The sequence below is a fragment of the Odontomachus brunneus genome, unplaced genomic scaffold, assembly GCF_010583005.1.
Source record: "Odontomachus brunneus isolate Ranch 3 - 2012 unplaced genomic scaffold, Obru_v1 Obru_scaffold_026, whole genome shotgun sequence".
Classification (NCBI taxonomy): domain Eukaryota; kingdom Metazoa; phylum Arthropoda; class Insecta; order Hymenoptera; family Formicidae; genus Odontomachus; species Odontomachus brunneus.
In genome coordinates this window covers 794,240-813,834 of record NW_022639476.1, presented here as the reverse complement: position 1 = coordinate 813,834, position 19,595 = coordinate 794,240, and the positions used below count along the sequence as shown (strand labels likewise).

At 37.7% G+C, this 19,595-nt stretch overlaps 1 protein-coding gene across 5 annotated transcripts; it reads right to left on the bottom strand.

Moving 5' to 3' along the window:
- Positions 1–1,022: 1,022 nt before the first annotated feature.
- LOC116842679 (serine/threonine-protein kinase Genghis Khan) lies at positions 1,023–19,491 on the bottom strand. Of its 5 annotated transcripts, none has more exons than XM_032812231.1 (28): positions 18,849–19,491; positions 17,967–18,152; positions 17,618–17,797; positions 16,723–16,994; positions 16,181–16,480; positions 15,930–16,073; positions 15,688–15,810; positions 15,395–15,603; positions 15,088–15,299; positions 13,997–15,000; positions 13,667–13,902; positions 13,476–13,582; positions 11,487–11,684; positions 10,491–10,654; positions 10,047–10,302; positions 9,674–9,960; positions 9,342–9,485; positions 9,121–9,256; positions 8,698–8,939; positions 8,428–8,608; positions 8,163–8,351; positions 7,736–7,921; positions 7,440–7,621; positions 7,234–7,335; positions 6,992–7,115; positions 6,633–6,790; positions 6,208–6,355; positions 1,023–2,466 (listed from the first exon to the last, which is right to left on the bottom strand). In XM_032812231.1, the coding sequence occupies exons 2-27, from the start codon at positions 18,106–18,108 to the stop codon at positions 6,242–6,244; spliced, it is 5,592 nt and encodes a 1,863-aa protein (XP_032668122.1). In that variant the 5' UTR covers positions 18,109–18,152; positions 18,849–19,491; the 3' UTR covers positions 1,023–2,466; positions 6,208–6,241. The 5 variants fall into 5 exon arrangements, with proteins under 5 accessions (XP_032668122.1, XP_032668123.1, XP_032668120.1 ...); XM_032812229.1 differs by lacking the exon at positions 1,023–2,466 and having other exon boundaries at positions 6,242–6,355; positions 18,849–19,069; positions 19,353–19,475; XM_032812230.1 differs by lacking the exon at positions 1,023–2,466 and having other exon boundaries at positions 6,242–6,355; positions 19,353–19,490.
- Between the last annotated feature and the right edge of the window lie 104 nt (positions 19,492–19,595).

Sequence of the window (19,595 nt, the reverse complement as noted above, 5' to 3'; positions counted from 1 at the left end):
CTGGCCAATACATTTTTTCTATATTGTATTGAAATAATTGGTTTGTTCTTTTTAGCTGCACTGCTGAACTGATGCGATAAGTTAAAGTGAGAAAAAAGATTTTTGTCTCATTCTAACTTATTGCATAGTTCAGCGATAAAGGTAAAAAGAACAGATTACATGATACAACTCGATAAGTAATATATAAGTATACATACGTTTCAAATACATGCATTTTGTGCATGTGGCCACGGATGACAGGTTTCATAACCTTTTCGTCACGATGATAGGTTTCATAAATTTAGTCAGAATGGTGTTGGGGAAAAATCATTGGATTACCTGGAACCAATATTGAGAGAGAGAGAGAGAGAGAGGGGTTTCATAACCTGTCAGACTCGTTAACTTTAACGATTAATATCTCGCTTTGCAAAGCAGAGCAACGATTTTCACTTTCATGTTTGATTTCTACGCGTGAAAATACACACATTATTGATGAGTTTCAGCCAAATCGAAAGTGAAGACTCTAAACTATATAATTCACATTCAATAGAAGCTTAACCCAACATTAAAAAAGTTTGCGTGTTAATGAATATTGATTAATGTGTTAATTAATCTACAAATATCCCGTGTTAACTAATCTACAAATATCACTTGGAAACAATAAGAGAAGGAAAATGGCTCCTCTCCCAATAAGGAACAAATGAGGAAACTTTTCAGCTTATTAAAAAATCTATCGATTAGTATGATCGGGAGATATTCAAAACTACGAGAATGTATAAGCTTTTATTTTTATTAATATGATTCGTCTACACAGGAAAATGAAAATTTCCAATGGATAAAATAAAAAATATAATGTACGTCTCGCTACCTTCTTTTTTGGTAGACTGATACGAGAGGAAGGATAAGACAAACAATATAAATACTATAAAATCTACATACACAGGCGTTTGTTACGGCGAGTTACTAAATACATAGTTTGGTCTCCTTTCTGGCTAATAATATAGCTCGCACGCGATAATTTACAATAAAGTACAACTCTCATCCAAGGCGCAAATAATATTTTGCTATATGTTCTTTAATAAATATTGCAAACAATGCGTATGTTATAAATAACATGAAGAGAGAGAGAAGGCGCTAAGTCTAATTGCTTGCGAAGTGACGAATAATATAATCGTATTGTTCGTATGTTGATACAGATTAACAATAGAGTACCTAAAACGCTGTTTCTTCGACCCTCTATAACCCAATTATTATTATTATTATTATAGAATTTCGTAGTTCTTGTTCCATATATACGACAAGTAATTGACGCCGTTTTCCCCTACGATATTACTTTTGGATAAAATCACCGTGAAAAGAGTCGATCAACCGGTATCTGCTGGAGCAACCTGACAATTCCCTGGCCCTGAAGATCGTCACTTGGAAATTATGCTGGGTTATACAGGGTTAAAAAGATAACTACCCGCTTATGTAAAAAATGCTAGTCATTCGTACAATCTGTATACATAATACATAATCTATTGTCGCGCAGAATGCCGTACATTTCGATTACTCGGTAAAAATAATGTATGTATAATGATATCGTCATTTTCTATACATATAAAACGACAAAACCGGATAATATCCCTTTTTTCATCTTCTGCTTCTTCTTTTTCTTCTTCTTCTCAGTAGCCCCGTAGACCAGTATGGCCAATATATAAATAATAATAATTGGTAGGCTCTCGTAAAATCAATTGTGATCGCTGAGGGAATATTGTGTGTCCTGAACGGACTTGAGAGAGACAGAGAGAGAAGTAGACCGAAATCTCGAGTTATTTACAAAGATATGAAATCAATGCTATATACAGGAATGACAATTCCTTTCGTGTGTCCTTTCGATGCACCGATCGCCAGACTTGACAAAATGACGAGACAACAAAATTATGAACAGTCAATATCTCTCATCTTAAAAACCCTTAAGTAACAATAACGGAAGATAGGCGGATCATTGGATTCTATTCAAGTGTAAGTACAGCGATACGCTCTCGTTATCATGTATATCTCGATTGCAAGTTCTTCACTCTCTAAAATTCACTTCCATTTTTACTTCAGTACGGACAACAGTGCGTATATACGGTTTTTTTTTCTCCTTTCTCTATGACGTATCAATACCGATCGTCTCTTTAGTATTGACATTTCTCCTGTCCATTTAGAATAAGGCTATTTTAGGTCTGTAGCCATTGTAATAACTGTTATTTATAACGTGTGTGTGAGAGAGTGCTCAAAGTACGTAATCGTATGCTCGTAATTGAGCGTCGCGACGTTTCTCGTATATGCTGCGCCTCTCTCGATCGATGTACGCTTGTACGTCAGTCAACACTTATCAATTTCGCGTATCCGTGCAGGTTTCCTCGTTTAAGGCTCCACCTGGCTTCTCCTCGTCGCAGAACTGTTGTTTGGTAACATCAGAAGCGAGAAAACATATGCCGAAAATTCTTGCGAAATATGCTGAAATAAAGGGGTATATTCATAAAACGTACTTTCGGGACTGAAAATAAAAAGGGTAGGTTGCGTGTCACGTTAATTTTACAGTAATTAATTGGTGGTTAGAGCAAAAGGGAAGCGTACTATTTTACATTATTACTAGTACTATTTTACAGATGTGCCCGATCGATTGCAAGTATATCTTTTTCTTTATTTCAACGTGTTCTGCAAACATTTTTATCGTCTCGTCTTTGACGTCATTAATCAAAAGTTCTGCGGCGAGGAGGAGCCAGGAGCCTCAGAACTGAGTCACAAAACACGTGTACAATGTAACGGACTTGAAATTACAATCAGAAATGTAACCGGACGCCCCGCGTATGCGGAAACATTCGGAGAACTTCGTTTTTTTTTTTTGTTTTCGATGTTTATTCTCAACTGCTATCACTGAATTTGATTAGAAGAGTAACTGCTATAGCGAGATCTCACTTTTGATCTCGAACGTTTTGTATGTCACGCGCATCACACTCCGATATCGATCGTCTATCTACTTTTTGTTTTTCTTTCCTTCTTATATGTCTTCGTGGCGAATGAAAATCACGCGGGAGAATTAAGAGGATTCCAAGTAAAAAAAGAAGAAAAAACGAGTAGCAACAATTGGGTTTCGATTCGGTCAGATCAGACCTCACTACAGAGAGAGCGCAGTCGAGGCTCAATTATTACAACGATAATAAACTAACACTAGCGACGCTACTATTTGTTGCATTCTCTCGTTTTTCTTTTGTTTAAATATATATATGTATAAGAAAGATCGTTATATCGTGCGTTTTTTTGCGTGACGATAAAATGCCGAAACTTTGTTGTCAGCAGTTTGCTCGAGTCTCTTGATCACTGAGTAATGTTATTCCGTACTTAAGCTACTGGCATAGAGTCCTGAGACAGTTGTCTTGTTGTAACAACCCTTATGATTTTCTCATAGTTGTCTTTTTAATAAATATACATATAAATGTATGTATATATATATTATATATATAGATCTTTCATAAACGTACACAACTTGTTTAAGTGTTTCAAGGTTTCTTTCTTTTTTTACTCTCTCCTCGAATTATTTAGTTTCGCTTGCATCTCTTATATTCTTAGATATAGCTATAAGAAACCGATATATAGTAATCATATAAATTGTTAATTACACGAAACATGAATATATACTTGTTCGAAATAAATTAGTTCCATTTGGTCTTACACCTTGCGTACTGGCACTTTACCCACTCGTTATAAAAGTAACGAAAGCATTGTAGTCTCATAACATACGCGTTTACGTTACTTAAAACCTAATCCGCATACACTAATTTACAAGAGAACAATTTAGGGCGTCCTGACTCAATGAAAATATTTCTTCGTCGCCTTTTCGTCATTATTAACATTGTCCCTAGTTTCGATACATTGCACTTAAACATATTTAACTTGTAATCCTTTATATCTTTAGGAATCGTCAGGCTGTATGTATGTATGCGTATGTGTACGCACGCGTATGTATGTGTGTGTATGTATGTATGTATGTATGTGTGTGTGTACATAATCATTCCTTTCCTACGACACACTATCATTGTAAAATGATCCGCGCTAAAATTCTGTTAATTGGTAATTACATCTTCGATCAAAGAATGAACGGATAAATCGTCCAAGGACAATGCTCGTTCTATTTCCTGTTGGAGGCGGGGGTTGGGGGGTAACTCGATACACACGATACATATTTCCTTTGCCGCATACTTCCTCGACACGACGCGAATATATATATATATATATATATATATATATATATATATATATCTACGCCACGTGGATGTGAGTGCAAATGACCTCTCTCTTAACAGCTACTTATTATCATCAGGAGCTTTCGCAACACATTACACGATCGTTCTACTATTCACACGTCGAATAATACCATTATACATTAGTGCATTATGACGCGATAGAAAACACTTAGTCATAAGGCATCGAATCGATTCCGCGCTCTATCTAATTTGTTATACGTTGTTAAGTCGGGAATAGTCGCGCGCACGCAAGAAGCAATTCCGGGGCGACAAGATTGGATTTTGATTAAACGTAACTCGGAGATTCGAGAATGTCGGTGGGGCGGGCTGCGGTATACGCTGAATTTATTATAGGAAAACCGGTGTTAATATCTCGTAATCGGCATACCAACTACCCGCGCAGCTACAACATGTAATAAAATCGCGCAGCTATTCCGGGCATAACGACGGATTTTGTTAAGTATATTTATACGCTCGCAGCTACTGTATCTCACCTAAAGTCCAGAATACGCGTACAATACATTAAATAGTTTAAATTTTATTGCTAGTTAATTTGACTGACATTTCAATTTTGTGAAACATTCAAATGTGAAATTATTTCCGTTGATGTAAAGAATGAAAAAAAAACTACTAAAAAAAGGAAAAAAAAGATAAAATATGGCATCGAAAAGCGGACTGAACGATCCTTGAGTATATAAAATATTTACAATAATTTACGATTGCAATAATTTTTTTCTCGTTAAGTCATATAAATATAAATTATTACATTAAACTCTTAATCATCAGAAAGATATTAAACGCACTGTTGCATCTCGTGAAGATTTACTCTGTCGTTCGTGTAAACAACTGAATAGCGCGTTTATTTGTCAAAGCGCATGATTATCATACTTGTTTGTCTTATATATCGTATAACATTAAATATGTGTAATCATATTGCACGACGATAAGACAATACCGCGATTCGACTGTTCTGTTCAAAGAACAAATAAGTGCACTGTGATTCTGCAAAAAGTACATCATAAATATATAACTATATATGTTAGGCTCGCGAATTTCACCAATTAAGCTTGGAATTGTCAAGTAATCAAGTTTCCAGCACTGATCGTTCATTAATTCAACGTTATGATTATATAAAAACCCGTTATTAACAAGAAAATTTACGGAGAACGAAAAAGCAAAATAAAAAATAAGCTTAACATACGTATATGTATATGTATACATACATACATATATATATATATATATATATATATATATATATATATATATATATATATATATATATATATATATATATATATATATATATATATATATATATATATATATATATATATATATATATATATATATATATATATATATATATATATATATATATATATATATATATATATATATATATATATATATATATATATATATATATATATATATATATATATATATATATATATATATATATATATATATATATATATATATATATATATATTGTGATTCGAGACAACACTGTTAACGTTCGAGGATTGATCGACGATGACGAAGAAACAAACGACAAAATTGTATCAAAAGCATCTCTGCATTAGGCGGTATTTAGGCCACCAGGTTTGCGGTAAGCCTTCACGTTTATCTTACATCAAAGACAGAAGATGGAAAACAATCCAGCTCATTACTTTAGATTAATCTTCGTGTGGAAGCCCATTGCGACGGCTACTCTATCGGGGAACTAAGGTCAGATTGCCTAGCTTACTGATGCTTCACGTACAAATTTGTTTTTTTTCAGCAGCGAAACGTGACTTCTTTGCTTTCAAAAGCAGCTATGTCAGCCTCCACCAATTCGCAATCGATGTCGATGTTGTCTCGAAACAGTCTGTATATATTATAGGGACGCGCGCGCATACGTATATATCCGATAAATAGATCATTTCTCGAGTATGCACTAGATACATACCGTCTAACTAGGTCTCCATAAGCGTTAAATAAATTTATGAATCATACGACGATGATCCATGATCGTGGGCGGGACTCGGTGGTGTCGATGGGTTTGAACTGTTGTTCGAAGCTATCGAGTGTCTGGGGCTCCCACCAGATGGATGTTCCTATGTGAACAATACATACACACATAAGTTACATTATTTACGATACATTTGCGATAACAAAATATCATATATATTATATTTCAATATAATATAAGGCAAATGAGTTTGAGTCTACGGTCTATTCTTTCGCTCAATAAAAAATACACGCATAAATTACATCTGCAAATGTACAATTCATATTTTCAGGGCCACAATAAATACACAAGTCCAATAAATTGTAATAGGCATTTGCGAGATTACATTTGCGAAAGTCATCCTCGTCATCATCTTCACGTACCTTATTATGCAAAGATGCGATACTGCCGAGAGAGAGGGGTGTATGTGAACGCAAATGTACCGATTCGGAGTCAATTTGGTCCACTGGAGTGCGCGGTAAGGACGGTGGTGTGGCGGTTGGTCGTGGTGGTGCAGGGCCTCTTCGTGATGTTGTTGAACCTACGTACATTTCGCATTTTGAAATGTAATGCAGAATTGTGCTCGAGTCTAATTAGACTCAACTATTGTACAAAAATTGACGCTATGTTCTTTCATGCGTAATGCGTTTTCACTTGTAACGTTAGAAGTACATTCTTACTTTGGCAAATCGGTTGTTCTAGAATATTTGCAACAGCTCTAGAATATCCTGTTGAAATTTACCATTATGCGGCGAGTATCCGGAGTTTCTTGACATATGCGAACTCAAGCGACGTGTATCGGAAGGGGGATGCCTAGGAGGCAGCGGTGCCGGTTTGCTCGGTGTTTGAAGCGTAGAGTCATATAGCTACGAAGAAAAGGAAAAGATCAAGAGAGTTCATGGTTTGCAGAGAGTGTTACGAATTAGAATGAAATATGATCTGAGAATGAGAAAATCTACGTTTTACAGAATTCACGTCACTTACTCTCTGTTGACTACTGTGAAGATGAGAACTACTATGATGACCGGTTGTATGTTGTTGATCAGCAGTTTCTAATGTTGTTGGTAGGTCTAATAAACGTTGTATCTGTAATACAACACAGAGAAGGTATATAAGACATATATATTATATGTATATGTCATAAGTCGTCGAAGGTTTCGTATAAACCTGATACTTCGAGCTTTACACACCTGTATCCCGTTGCCTGGACCCATATGGCTGATATGATTGAAATTTGTCGGTGCAGAAATCATCTTTGAACGTCTGTCCGTAGGGCGAACGGCTCGATTGCCCTCTCTCAAAGAGAACCTACGTCGTGGCCTTGTCATTTGCCTACCGCTTGCATCCAGTGGTGTCAGATTTAATAGTTCTCCTATCGCGGTATGTACAAGATTAATGAATAATGACGACACACAGTACCGACAATAAAATAGCGTGTAAATGCAACATGACTCGTGTTGCGCATTTATGCGCGAGATATACTTACGCTGATGTAAATTGCTCAGATAAATGACATGTGGCATATCATTTATCACACAAGATGTAAGAGAGCCCGAGATGTTTAGCGGTCGGGCGCGTTTCACGTTGAGAGTTTGCAACCAGTCGCCAGATGTACAGTCAAACACGTCGATATGAGTCTCGCTATACACTAATAAATATCCTTCGCAATAGCCTATAATTTACAAATATAATAAATTTAACAATGACAGAGATGACAAAGACAAAAAATACTAGATATATTAAGACTGCGACGACCAAATTTATCGTTATAAATATGATAGACTACAAAGTGATGATGGTATGGTCAAATATATAGTATTAAAAATGTAATAGAGTATGGAATGATAATAGTATAAAAATATAATAGAATATAGAGTGATGATAATCGTGTCGATGATCACTAATATACTTACTAACAGCTGTAGGAACTGCAGGATACATAATCTCTCGGTCTCGATTCTTCCTCCCTTGACTGTCGACATATACCGCTAGCGTATGGAAGACTAATAAAAACTCACCGCGCGCTAACTCAATGCAACGTAACGCATCTATGGCGCTGTAGGTGAGAAATCCTAAGAGAGTATTCTCAGCATGGACCAAAGCTGTGAAACATCACGCATTACTTTCAGAATAAAGAACACAAGTGTATGGTAAAAAGAAAAGAACTTTTCTACTTACAAATAGGATGATGATCTCCTAAGATACTGTAAATCGAAAAACCAGACGGGTAACCGACGCACAAGCGTCCCTCAGAGAGAACTTGCAAGGTTTGCGCGAGACACGGTAACATTAACTCGCGTATACGCTTATGTCTCGTTTTCGTGCGTGTTATTTCGTAAATAATGACTTGCGACGCATTCTAGAACGACAGACGTACCGAGTTACATACTGTGAACAATACAAAACTATGTCGTTACACTGTGACAAAATACTATATAATAGTCTTACTTGTTTCTTTATTGCAACGCATAAGCAATAAGTAAGCGGATTACGGCGCACTATTCCCGTTGTTAATGTGATACATCCTTTAGTTTCTGCGACCTTAATCCATTCGACTTCATCTCCATCCAAGGCACGTACTGGAACCAGTCGTACATGGCGTTGTTTTCCGCTCAATACCACGATTAGTTGTTCTTCAGTAACGTATTCGAGAAGATATATCTTCTTTCCTTCCCCAACTCTTGCAATTTCTGTAAATGTATAGCAATAATGAGTTCATTATTACTGTATTTATGTTTTTGTCGTAATTGCCAATATAGCTAGTAAAAACCCAAGAACCTTAAGAATTTCTTATAAATTAAAAAGGAAATGATCTGAGAATCTTTTATGAGTTAAGTACATCATTTTGTTAGAATAGCTTCTGTGACTTACCACTACGGTCTAAATCTAAACAGAAGAGACCTTCCTCTGTACCAATGACTAGACGATCCGGATCAATAATCGCTCCTGACATTACATTTTTAATGAATGCCAAGGTATTGTCCAATAATTCCTTCGCTCTAAAAATCTGCGACAAGATATACAATACATGAAATAAAGAGACAATAATGGGATGAACAAAGAGTACAAACATGAATTGTAAACCAACATACCGTTGTGTTTGGAAGATTATTTCTCTTTAAGATCCTATGAAGCTCACTTAAAGCTACTACCCATTTTGTCTTCTCGCTCTCTGTATCTGCCAACATCAGCGTATGATTTCTCAATCCAGGAGGCTCTAATAGCGATGTCGTTATCTACAAGATAAAATAATGATTTATTCCAGATTGAAAAGTACAATATACAGCAGACTTTTAATTATTTTAAATGATCGAGAGAATATAAAATTAGCTTCAAGGATCTACGAATAAATTTATGCCAGCTAATTCTGTCGTACATAATGAACGGTCTACTGTACGACAAGACAAAAATATTGAAATTTTACCCTAAATATACACGGAATGTCCTTCTTTGTAGCGTGTATTACATCAGAATCACGAACAGAGCTAACGCTGAATTCTTCGTCCCGCATATCTAGGACTTGCGAAACGTATACAGACGGCAAAGCATTGCGATCCGGTGAAATATCGTAGAGAAATAACTTGAAATCGCAAACTACGACGAATTGGCGCACCCAACCCTTCTTGACACCACCCATTTTTGGCACTTTCACGTATCCTTCGTACGCAGTACCTATCCCACGCGTAGGATCGATCCCCAATGGTCGCTTGGCTGAAACGATCAGTTTGTTTAGAACTTGCAAGATACTACAATTTAAAACTCAAACTTCATAAAAGAGATAGAAGAACTCTGATTACTTTGATCGTGAGGTACGGGACACATCGGCGGTACTTTATCGCAACAAGGCATATGGCACGCGAAGCCGCACACTTCGCACACAACTCCTTGCCTCGTTAATCCAACCATTAAGGACGTACAATGATTACACTTGGTGGGCGCTGAAAATGTTCGTACGAGAAACTGATGCGACTTTGGCTTTGGTTGCAGATTAGCTTGACCGTGAGAAGATGAAGACTTGTTTAGAAGTTCATGGGATAATGGCGATGTTGGATCCTACGCAAAAGAAAGTAAACGTGAGCTCGTTGCTTCGCGAGAAAAATGAAAACCTCGTCTACTTTAATTAATAAAAGTTAAGATAAACGTGTAAAATATTTTTAACGGCATTACATCGAACATGTAAAACGTCAATATCTACGATCTCTTTCGATTCCTTAAATTCATTCGCATTGCAAGATACTTACAATACTAAGCTCGGACAAATTACTTTTGCTGCTCGTAATACTAGGTGCACGATTGTCTTCGATGTCACCTTCTACACTGTCGACACTTCCATGACGCGTACTACTTGTTGTTTCTTTGAGAAAGTGTTCGAGATACGACATCTGCGATGTAGGACGTTCTAAAACTGATCAAGGATAACGATCAGATTAACAGGCGATAATGATGGAGCGTAGATGCTGGATGTAAAATTTCGTAAGATTTGCAAAGGGTTGCGAACGTGAGAAATAACATCGTCGTCCTAGTATTAATATATCAGCAACGTACAACAACGTCTTACCTGAAAACACGGTACAATTTTTTAGCAGAAAACAGAGAAACATGCGCTTCGAATACTAAGCAAAAAGTAACAATTGTACCGTAAACGAATTGTTCTACGGACTCCAACACACGATTGTCGGACATGCTTGTCTAAGCGGTATCACGAAAACAACATAATAAACATGCTCCGTTATGGGAAACATAGCTACCGCGAGATGGGATAAGACTGTATTAACGAAAGTAAGTCGTCAAATACGTGAGTTTTAAGTGGTGTAACAAGCGAGATAGTGCACGCAACACGTACCTGTTAATCGTTCGATTAAAATAAAAGTCAACCGGTGGAGTGAAGATCACTAAAGCTAATCGTTTTTATCTAGAGACAATTTAAAAAACAAATTCACCAACACCACTACGACTTGGACGAGAATGACATTGGGCTTGACAAAATTCACACCAATCGTCTCCATATTAAAATGGGATATTACAAGTAACACAGTGCTATGTTTCGAGAGGGACCGAGCCTCGAGAGAGGCAGACAGATAGACAGACAGACAGATACAGATAAGGATCTCTCCTTCCTCTGACTTGAACGAAAAACGGAGAAAAGAAAATGATAAACATAGCGCTGTGCTGTGTTTAATTAGCAGTACAGTCGGCCAACCAATCCAAAGTCGCTCTTTTGCTGCCACATCATTTACCGGGCGGCGATACGATGGCGACGGCATTCTGACTGATGAATGTGTTGACTGGAACGAATCTAGTTAATAAGCGACAAGTCGTGATGCGGGGGGCACGCATTACTGGTAGGGGTGACGACGGCTGATGTACGATGATACGTTGGGGTTTGGTGCTAACGATGTTTGGAGATTTGCTTGATGTGTTGCTGGATGAGACAGCTGTCACAAATATAGTTTGAAGATGAGCAACAAGAGGCCCCACACGCAGCTCGTTACGCCAATAAACAGAGGCACTTTGTAGTCTAGAAATCAGAATCGCATACCGTACTGGAGAATCGAATTACTATGCTACACAGATCCCAGTAATAACGATCTCTACGAATCGTACTTCGCAATCGATATATGAAGCACATTTAACGCATGTCTGAAGTCGTACAAATTTTCTTGCAGACGGACAAAAGACATTTTGTAGTCTGGAAATATCTAGATGTGTAACACATGCCATACCAGGCAATCAAGTTGTTCTGTTGAATGATGATCGTAGTGGCAACGATCTTTACAACTGTGTGTATGTATATGAATATAAATATGTGGATGTGCATGTTTTACATGTTGAAAATAAAAAATATACATATCGTTAATTCATCTTCTCAATAATATTACTTGTTCTTCCATTTACATTGGCTATGTTTTCCCGTATTCTCAAGCGAATTAATACGTTTGCATCATGTACATATTTGTTCCACTTGCGGTACGACTTTGCTTTTCTCGCGACCGGGATTTAGTTTCATCGTTAGAATGGTGATTCTCTGATAGAGCTCCTACGTCAGTAGGACAGTGATAATTGAAAGACGTGTCGGGAGAATTAACGACAATTAAGTCCTCACTGTCTTCTTCTTTGTTAGAAGACAAATCTTTTGATAAAACTTACTTATTGGATATTACATAATGTTGTTTAGGAAATAATAGATGAAAGCATGACGAGTTTTAATCTCATGTCCGAAATCAGCGGGATCAGCAGAGATATTGGGAAACGCAGATTAACTTTCGACGAATTTATAATAAAGGAAGCAAAAAATGTGGCATGTAAAAAGTATGGCATGTAAAAAGACAAGATCTTAGAGAAGAAACTATCGGGTATGCCCACAAATCATTCTGTCGATTAACAGAAGACAAAATAATTATTAAAGAGAGGTCAATTTTTTGCAACAACTGTCTGATATTTTTATACATGGCACAATCGAATAGGCTGTACAAAAATCTACGAGAAAAACTAGCGTATACTACGCAGTGCGTCATATTACTTCCATCTTAGCATCCATAACTACGGTAAGATAATAAAAAGTAATCGACTAAAAAAAGTAATATAATTGTATAAAAAAAAAAATAGTAAATTATTTAAGGTACTATTCTATCGCTATAGAGATTATGTAACGTTCAGAAATTTCAGTGTAGTTTTAAACCAATTGAAACGTAAAGATAACACTTTAAACGATAATAAAACGACTAAAGAAATACTAGAGAATGTTTTAACTTGTTCTCAACAACACATAAATTTAACAAATCTCTTCATTCATCCACATTTCAAGGTAACCAATTAAACATTACATTGAACATAATCATAAATTGATAAACGAATAATTGTTGTGTGTATATATAAACAACTATTTACCAATATATATAAAATAGTTCCACAAAGCTGGCTCGAAGATATGCATGCAAAAGCCGTCACCGATAATGCAAGTTTAATATATAGAAGAATCTCAACGAGATTAGAATAAAATACGAATAAGATACTCGATATATGTCAGCAACATTTTTATGCCAAAAAGTCAGAATTTAGAGCACGTTCAATGCTTGAATAAAAATTAACACATTTACAAATAACGTACATAACATGTACAGCTACGACTTGCATAATAAGGGTGGACGCGGTATTCCCGTAGCGATATAATGAGCGGACCTTTGTGCGTTTCTTACTTTTCGCATTGTCGATTGAAATGTACTTACAGCCATCCCCGGTATCAAGACGCGCTTGCAATTCTTTTACTTGCATATCTTTCCGCTTCAGCTCATGCGACATGGTGTCTAGCCGCTGCTTGAAATCTCTCAGTTCCCTAAAAAAAAAAGAGAAGGTGGGAAGAAGTTAGAGCCGATTCATTTCTCGCGTGCGATTGATGCAAGATCTCTGTGCAACTTACTTTTGCGAGGCTATCAAGTCCGAGCGAGTCTTGGTAAGTTCCTCTGAAATCGCTTGTTTCGCTTGTATTTCGCTCTGTAGGGAACTCTGCAAGTTCAAAAGCTCCATCTTGTCGAGCTTCTGCGACCGACGATTTCGCCAATTTTTGTCCGCCATGGTGGTTCCACTTCCGACACCACCTACTCCACCAGAATGCTTCAAGAACTCCAGTTCTTCCGTCATCTTTGTAGCTAAGGCCTGAAATCGAAAAACAAATGATTGTCCTTTCTCTTTACACTGATGGATATCTCAGAGGATACACGCGTCATAGTTAAACCGGCGACAAACCTACCTGCAGGTATCCACGAGCATCTTTCTCATCCGACACCCACTGAATAATCTCGGTGATCTGAGCTTCCCACTGCGCGATAGCTTCTTTCTTATTCCTCAGTTCCTCGTATTCATCTTCCAATTGTCTTCGTTCACCTTGCAGTCTATTAACACTATCGGTAAGAGCACCAAGCTCCAACATGAGCTTCTTATTCTCTTCGACCAGCATGATCTTCTCTCTCTCGTGACGTCTGTTCAACTCGTTGATCGTTTCCTCACTATCGGTAATATTTTCTAGTCTCGCAGCATCTAGCTTCTCCTTCGTGAGTTGCACCTCTCTCTCCAGTAATTCTCTTCTGGTTTCCGCTTCGTGCAGTTGTTCTTGCAGGCTTCGAATGTCAAGATTAAACCTGCTCTGTTGCTGGGTCAAATTTTCGTTATATTGTACCTCGAGTTTCTCAACCTCCGCCTTTAACCTATTGATCTCTTGCGTCGCCAAGGCATGATTTGCGCTGGCATCGTTCCCGAGAGAACGTTGTCTGATTTTCTCCGTTTCCTCTTGCATCTGTTTGCAATATTCCTCACTGCGTTCTCGTAATTTCCTCTCCTTGCTGGTCTCGGCCATCGCTTCGTCGACTCTATTTTCCAGCTCTCTACGCAGCTTTTCGGCTTTTCGGATGTCGTGGCGTAAACTGTCGACTTTTTGCATTACAACCTCTAATTCCTCTTCCTTATCTCGAACCTGTCGCGATAATTTTTGCTTTTGTTGTCTCAACTCGGATAACTTATCCGTCACCTCCGTGTATTCCGCCATCGCGAGTTTACGCTGTGTGAGCGCGTCCTTTAATTCTTTATCTTGAAGTTTCAGTTTCTCCTGCGCATCTAATTTGTCCTTAACAGCCTCCTCTTTCTCTAAGCGTAGACATCGAACTAATTTCTCTAATTCGCGAAACTTTGTCATGTCGCCGTTATCTAATGTCCGTAGTTCGCGTGGAACTTCCATAGATTTTAATTGCGACTCCAACTCTATACGCAGAACAAAAAGATTTTCCATCAACATTGTTTGAGACTAGCACGAAAGTGTCGCGTGACTCAAATGTAATAAAATCTTACCGCAGTTGCGTTTCGTAAGTGTATTTATTTCGTCTCGGAGCTTTCTAGTCGCATTATTGGAGTCGGGAGAAATGTCGGGCGAAGAATGAGCCATACCCGAATTTTTCATATCATCGATAGTTTGTATCAGTCGGGCATTCTCTTCCTCGAGTATTTGCACGTGTTTGTCTTTCTGAGATAGGGCGGAGATACAACCCAGATCCGATATGCAACTGCAAATTTCAGCGACATAAGCAAACATATCACTAACTAACGAAGGTTAGCGCCAATGCTCTGTTACATGTGAATAAAACTACGAGTTTCGTACCTTCCCTGTGTAAAACTAAAACCGACAAACGGCAGGTGAAGCGCGGAAAAGGCAGAATTTGCGGCTGGCGGAACGGCGTCGGAAGTGCGAACGTCGGTATCGTCTACGTCGAAATTCGACGTATCACTGGGCGATGAAACATCAGGAATGTACGGCGCGGTGCTGTCTCTCAAAGTATCCCAATTAACTCCGTCGAACCAAGGATGTTTCTAACATTCAAGACGCACGTTAGAAACAAGGAAGCACCCACGGATGAAGAAACAATGATGAACGACGTAGTGCGTAAGATATACCTTGAAGTCGTCGATTCCATTTTGGCCTAGTCTAAATTCAGAACTGCAAATCAGCTTTCTCATCAGATCTTTGGCTTCTTCAGAAACATCGTACATATCGTCCGTAGGGAAGTCAAAACAATTCTGCAAGTATGAGAAAAAAAAAGTAGTGAAATGAAATTCAAACTTTCATCGATGAGTGAACAGATCACGTAATTTAATCAAAAGATCCAGATTTTGTTAAGGAACATCAGGAAGTTTACCTTGTGATTCATGATCTTTCCATAAGTTTCGACTAGAGATTCTGCGTAGAAAGGTGTTTCGCCGTACAGCATTTCGTACATACACACTCCGAGGGACCACCAGTCACATTCCGGACCATATTGTCCCTGACCGTCCTCCATCGCCTGACAAACACATATGAGGCGATGATGTGTACATGATAATGCATCTAACAATACCCACATATCTGATGCCACTTTTTTTTAGAAACGCGCACAATGCGCAAATTTACCCTCAATATCTCCGGTGAAATGTAGTCCGGGGTACCGACCGCGACATTACTTTGCACCGTTCCGTCCTCGAACAATCGTAAGCAAGAGCCGAAGTCAGCCAGTCTGATATGACCATTTGCGTCTAACAGAACGTTATCGGGTTTAATGTCACGATGCACATAGCGCAAGTCATGTATAGAACCTATAGCTAGCACCATTTCCGCTATGTAGAATCGCGCCATATCTTCGGGGAGACGGTCCTCAAATTTGCTCAATAACGTTAATAAATCTCCGCCGCAATAGTAATCCATGACCAAATACTATGTCGACACATGGAAAAAATTCGTTAGATTCGTTAGATTCTCAGGTTACCCGATATTTTCTTCAGAGGTCTGTTCTTTTTTCGAACGACTTCCTGAACTGGTGTACGCTAATGCAATAAGTTAGAATGAAACAAACTATATTTATTTCATTCTAACTTATTGCACCGTTGTACACTAGTTCAGGAAATTCTTTGAAAAAGAACAAGCTTCATTAGATATGGCAAATCAATATCAGTTACCAAGTTATTGTCATCTTGAAAGGCATAATGCAGGTTCGTGATCCATCTGCGATCACCATATACTAATACATCCCTTTCTTCCCTGAAACACGCGGTTTCAGCACGCTTTAACATCTCCCACTTATTCAAGATCTTCATGGCGAACACCTTGTCCGAGCCGCGCATTCTTACGACGCATACTTCCCCGAAAGCACCTCTACCGATGACTTTAACAATTTCGAAGTCCTCTCGTGTCAATTGCAAGCTCTTTATGCATGAGGCTATCGGTTTTACTGTAAGAAAAAAACCAATGATGCAACCGACACAAACGCCAGCTGGATACATTCGATGCATGGATATTTGAGACTTTTAAGGTATGGAAAAAAAATTTTTGGATTCCAGCTCGATTCTTTCGTGAATTCATTTTCAAGCACAAATCCATGAAGAATGTGGCATCAATACAGGATGCAGAGACCTGTTCTCTTTCGAAAGTTAGTAAAACAAGATATACTTGTTTCACTCTAACTTACTGCACCAGTATACACCAGGGAGTTTTTCAGAAGAGAACAGGCTTATATATAACACCAATAATCTAAAGAAATATAAGGTCTGTTCGTTTTTTAAAAACTTCCGCACTAATGCAATAAGTTAGAGTGAAACAAGTATATATTTAGTCTGTTCTTTTTCGAGGAACTTCCTGAACTAGTGTATACTACGCAATGAGTCAGAAAGTGAACCAAATATATTTTATTGACTCTAACTTATTGCACCAGTGTACACTAGTTCAGCAAGTTCCTCGAAAAAGAACAGACCTTTTCTTTCACTCTAACTTATTACATTAGTATGTACTAATTTAGAAATTCTTCGTAAACAGATCTAATATTGTGAGGCTGAACGCTCAAAAACAAATGCATACCAAACTCGATAAAGTCGGAAACAGTCTTTTCACGGCGTAACGAGGAATTGCAGCATTCGTCGTACAGCACGAGCAAAACATCGATAAGAGTCTCGATGGAAATCGTATGGCCTACTCGTCCACCTTGGCCAGGGCCACCGATGAACAGGCCTTCGAGTTGGCGTAATCTTCCTCCTATGCCTACAAGGTATTTAGTCTTGTTTTAGATGTTCTTGACTTCACATGTACATAGAAATTTGTTATATTTATGTACTGCATGAGTCATACATGTATTTTGCGTAAAGCATTTTGTGTGTATACGTATGTTTATACATGTGATTATATTTTCTAAGCATCTAACAACTGATACCATTATTTGGAAGTCCCTTTGGCATAATATCAGGAGGAAGGTGGCCGTAAAGATATTGTGACGAATCTGACATGTCTCTTTGCTGATAAGATTGTTCCTTACCACAATCTATAGAGGATATTTCCATTGTTCTTACTAGCATTCGTTACCTCCTTATACCACATTGTTATGCACTGATTAAAATTTCTGCAATATACAATTGGTTACTGTAATGATCATTTCAAATAAGTAAAAGTTGCATTTGTGGCTATTATATGTCCACAAATCTGACATTTATTGTAAATTATTCTTTGTTTCTTATCATATAATAAAGAATACAAGTATATTAACTATATAAATTTTTTAATTTCTGCTTCCAGAAAAACTGTCTCATAGCTGTTCTTTATATCTATTATTTATATCAAGATCTCAGCTGATTAACAATCTCAACTTTTTTATCTCTGAGTTTTTATCTCTATTTTATTTTGTAAAGTTATATCTATCATCAAGGTCTTGTTGCCTCATAATCTTGTTTTTTTTTTTTATATACATGGTATATAGTGCTTTCTATCACAGAAGATTGCAAATGAAGAAACACAAAGAAGCAATAAAGATCAAGAATGGAAGGAAGGAGAAACAACAAAAATAAGAAAGAATAAAAAGGCAGATGATTGGAGAAGCACGATTTCTCACAAAAGTAAATACATATTGTGTCACTCTGATTGCTTAAGAAGGAATTTTGTTTACAAATGTGGCACAACAACTTTAGGTGTCAACCAGAAAATAAATTTGACATTTGATTCACCTCGACACACGAAGGAAATATCAAGCAAATAGATTTTTTTCTCCTCTTTTTTTGTTAATATACAGCGCAATCATGTATGTATGTGTACCTGTACCTACCGATATATATCAGCGTGCTAGAGTACGTGCGTACACGAAACAGTCTTCATTCATTTCACTCTCGGTCATCGTACCGGGATCATTCACGTTAGAAATTACGTAACTGCTACAAAGATAGCTAAAATATTCGGCGAAAACGCGCAACAAGAGAAATGCGCGTAAATAAAAAAGCGCAGGTAAAAATAGTGCGTCGAGGTGAGACACCGCACTCGCGATGGATTCTGGAATTTAACAAAATCACAAAGGGTGTCTCGTGCGTCGCGACACGACGAATCGCTCGCGCTATATCGTAATTCCGTCAAGTATCACAGAGACGTAATACCCGTCGTTGCACGTAGCCGCGTATCGTCCTAAATTTCAAGTTTATAACCTCGTCACAACACTATACTGCCATTCGCGACCAAATTTGTGACGTAAAGTTTCCCTATCGCGTAGGATGATGTTTCGAGTGAAAGGCTTTTCCTTCGCCGATCCGAAGTGACCGCTCGATTAACACGAGCATACCTGCCGAAACGACGCACCCCGCTTTTGATCTTCTTCAATTGTTTATTACGCGCACCATTTGGTTATCATAAACCATCTTGCGTAGCCATCTCCGAACCCCAACAATTTGATTGACCCCCTAGCAGGCCCTACGGAGAAAAAATATGGCAGCTCTACGTCATTAAATGTAGCCATGATAATCGACATGCAGATTGGCAATGCTATTTGATTTTCTAGCATGCGCCATTAGTGCCAGAGGTCGCT

Excerpts from the sequence above, each read along its gene's own strand:
- LOC116842679 (XM_032812231.1), bottom strand. The coding sequence starts at position 18,108 with ATGCTAGTAAGAACAATGGAAATATCCTCTATAGATTGTGGTAAGGAA. Across the intron at positions 7,922-8,162 it reads TGCAGTTCCTACAGCTGTTA|GCTATTGCGAAGGATATTTA; the intron begins GTAAGTATATTA and ends TGTAAATTATAG. Across the intron at positions 7,336-7,439 it reads GTCCAGGCAACGGGATACAG|ATACAACGTTTATTAGACCT; the intron begins GTGTGTAAAGCT and ends GTTGTATTACAG.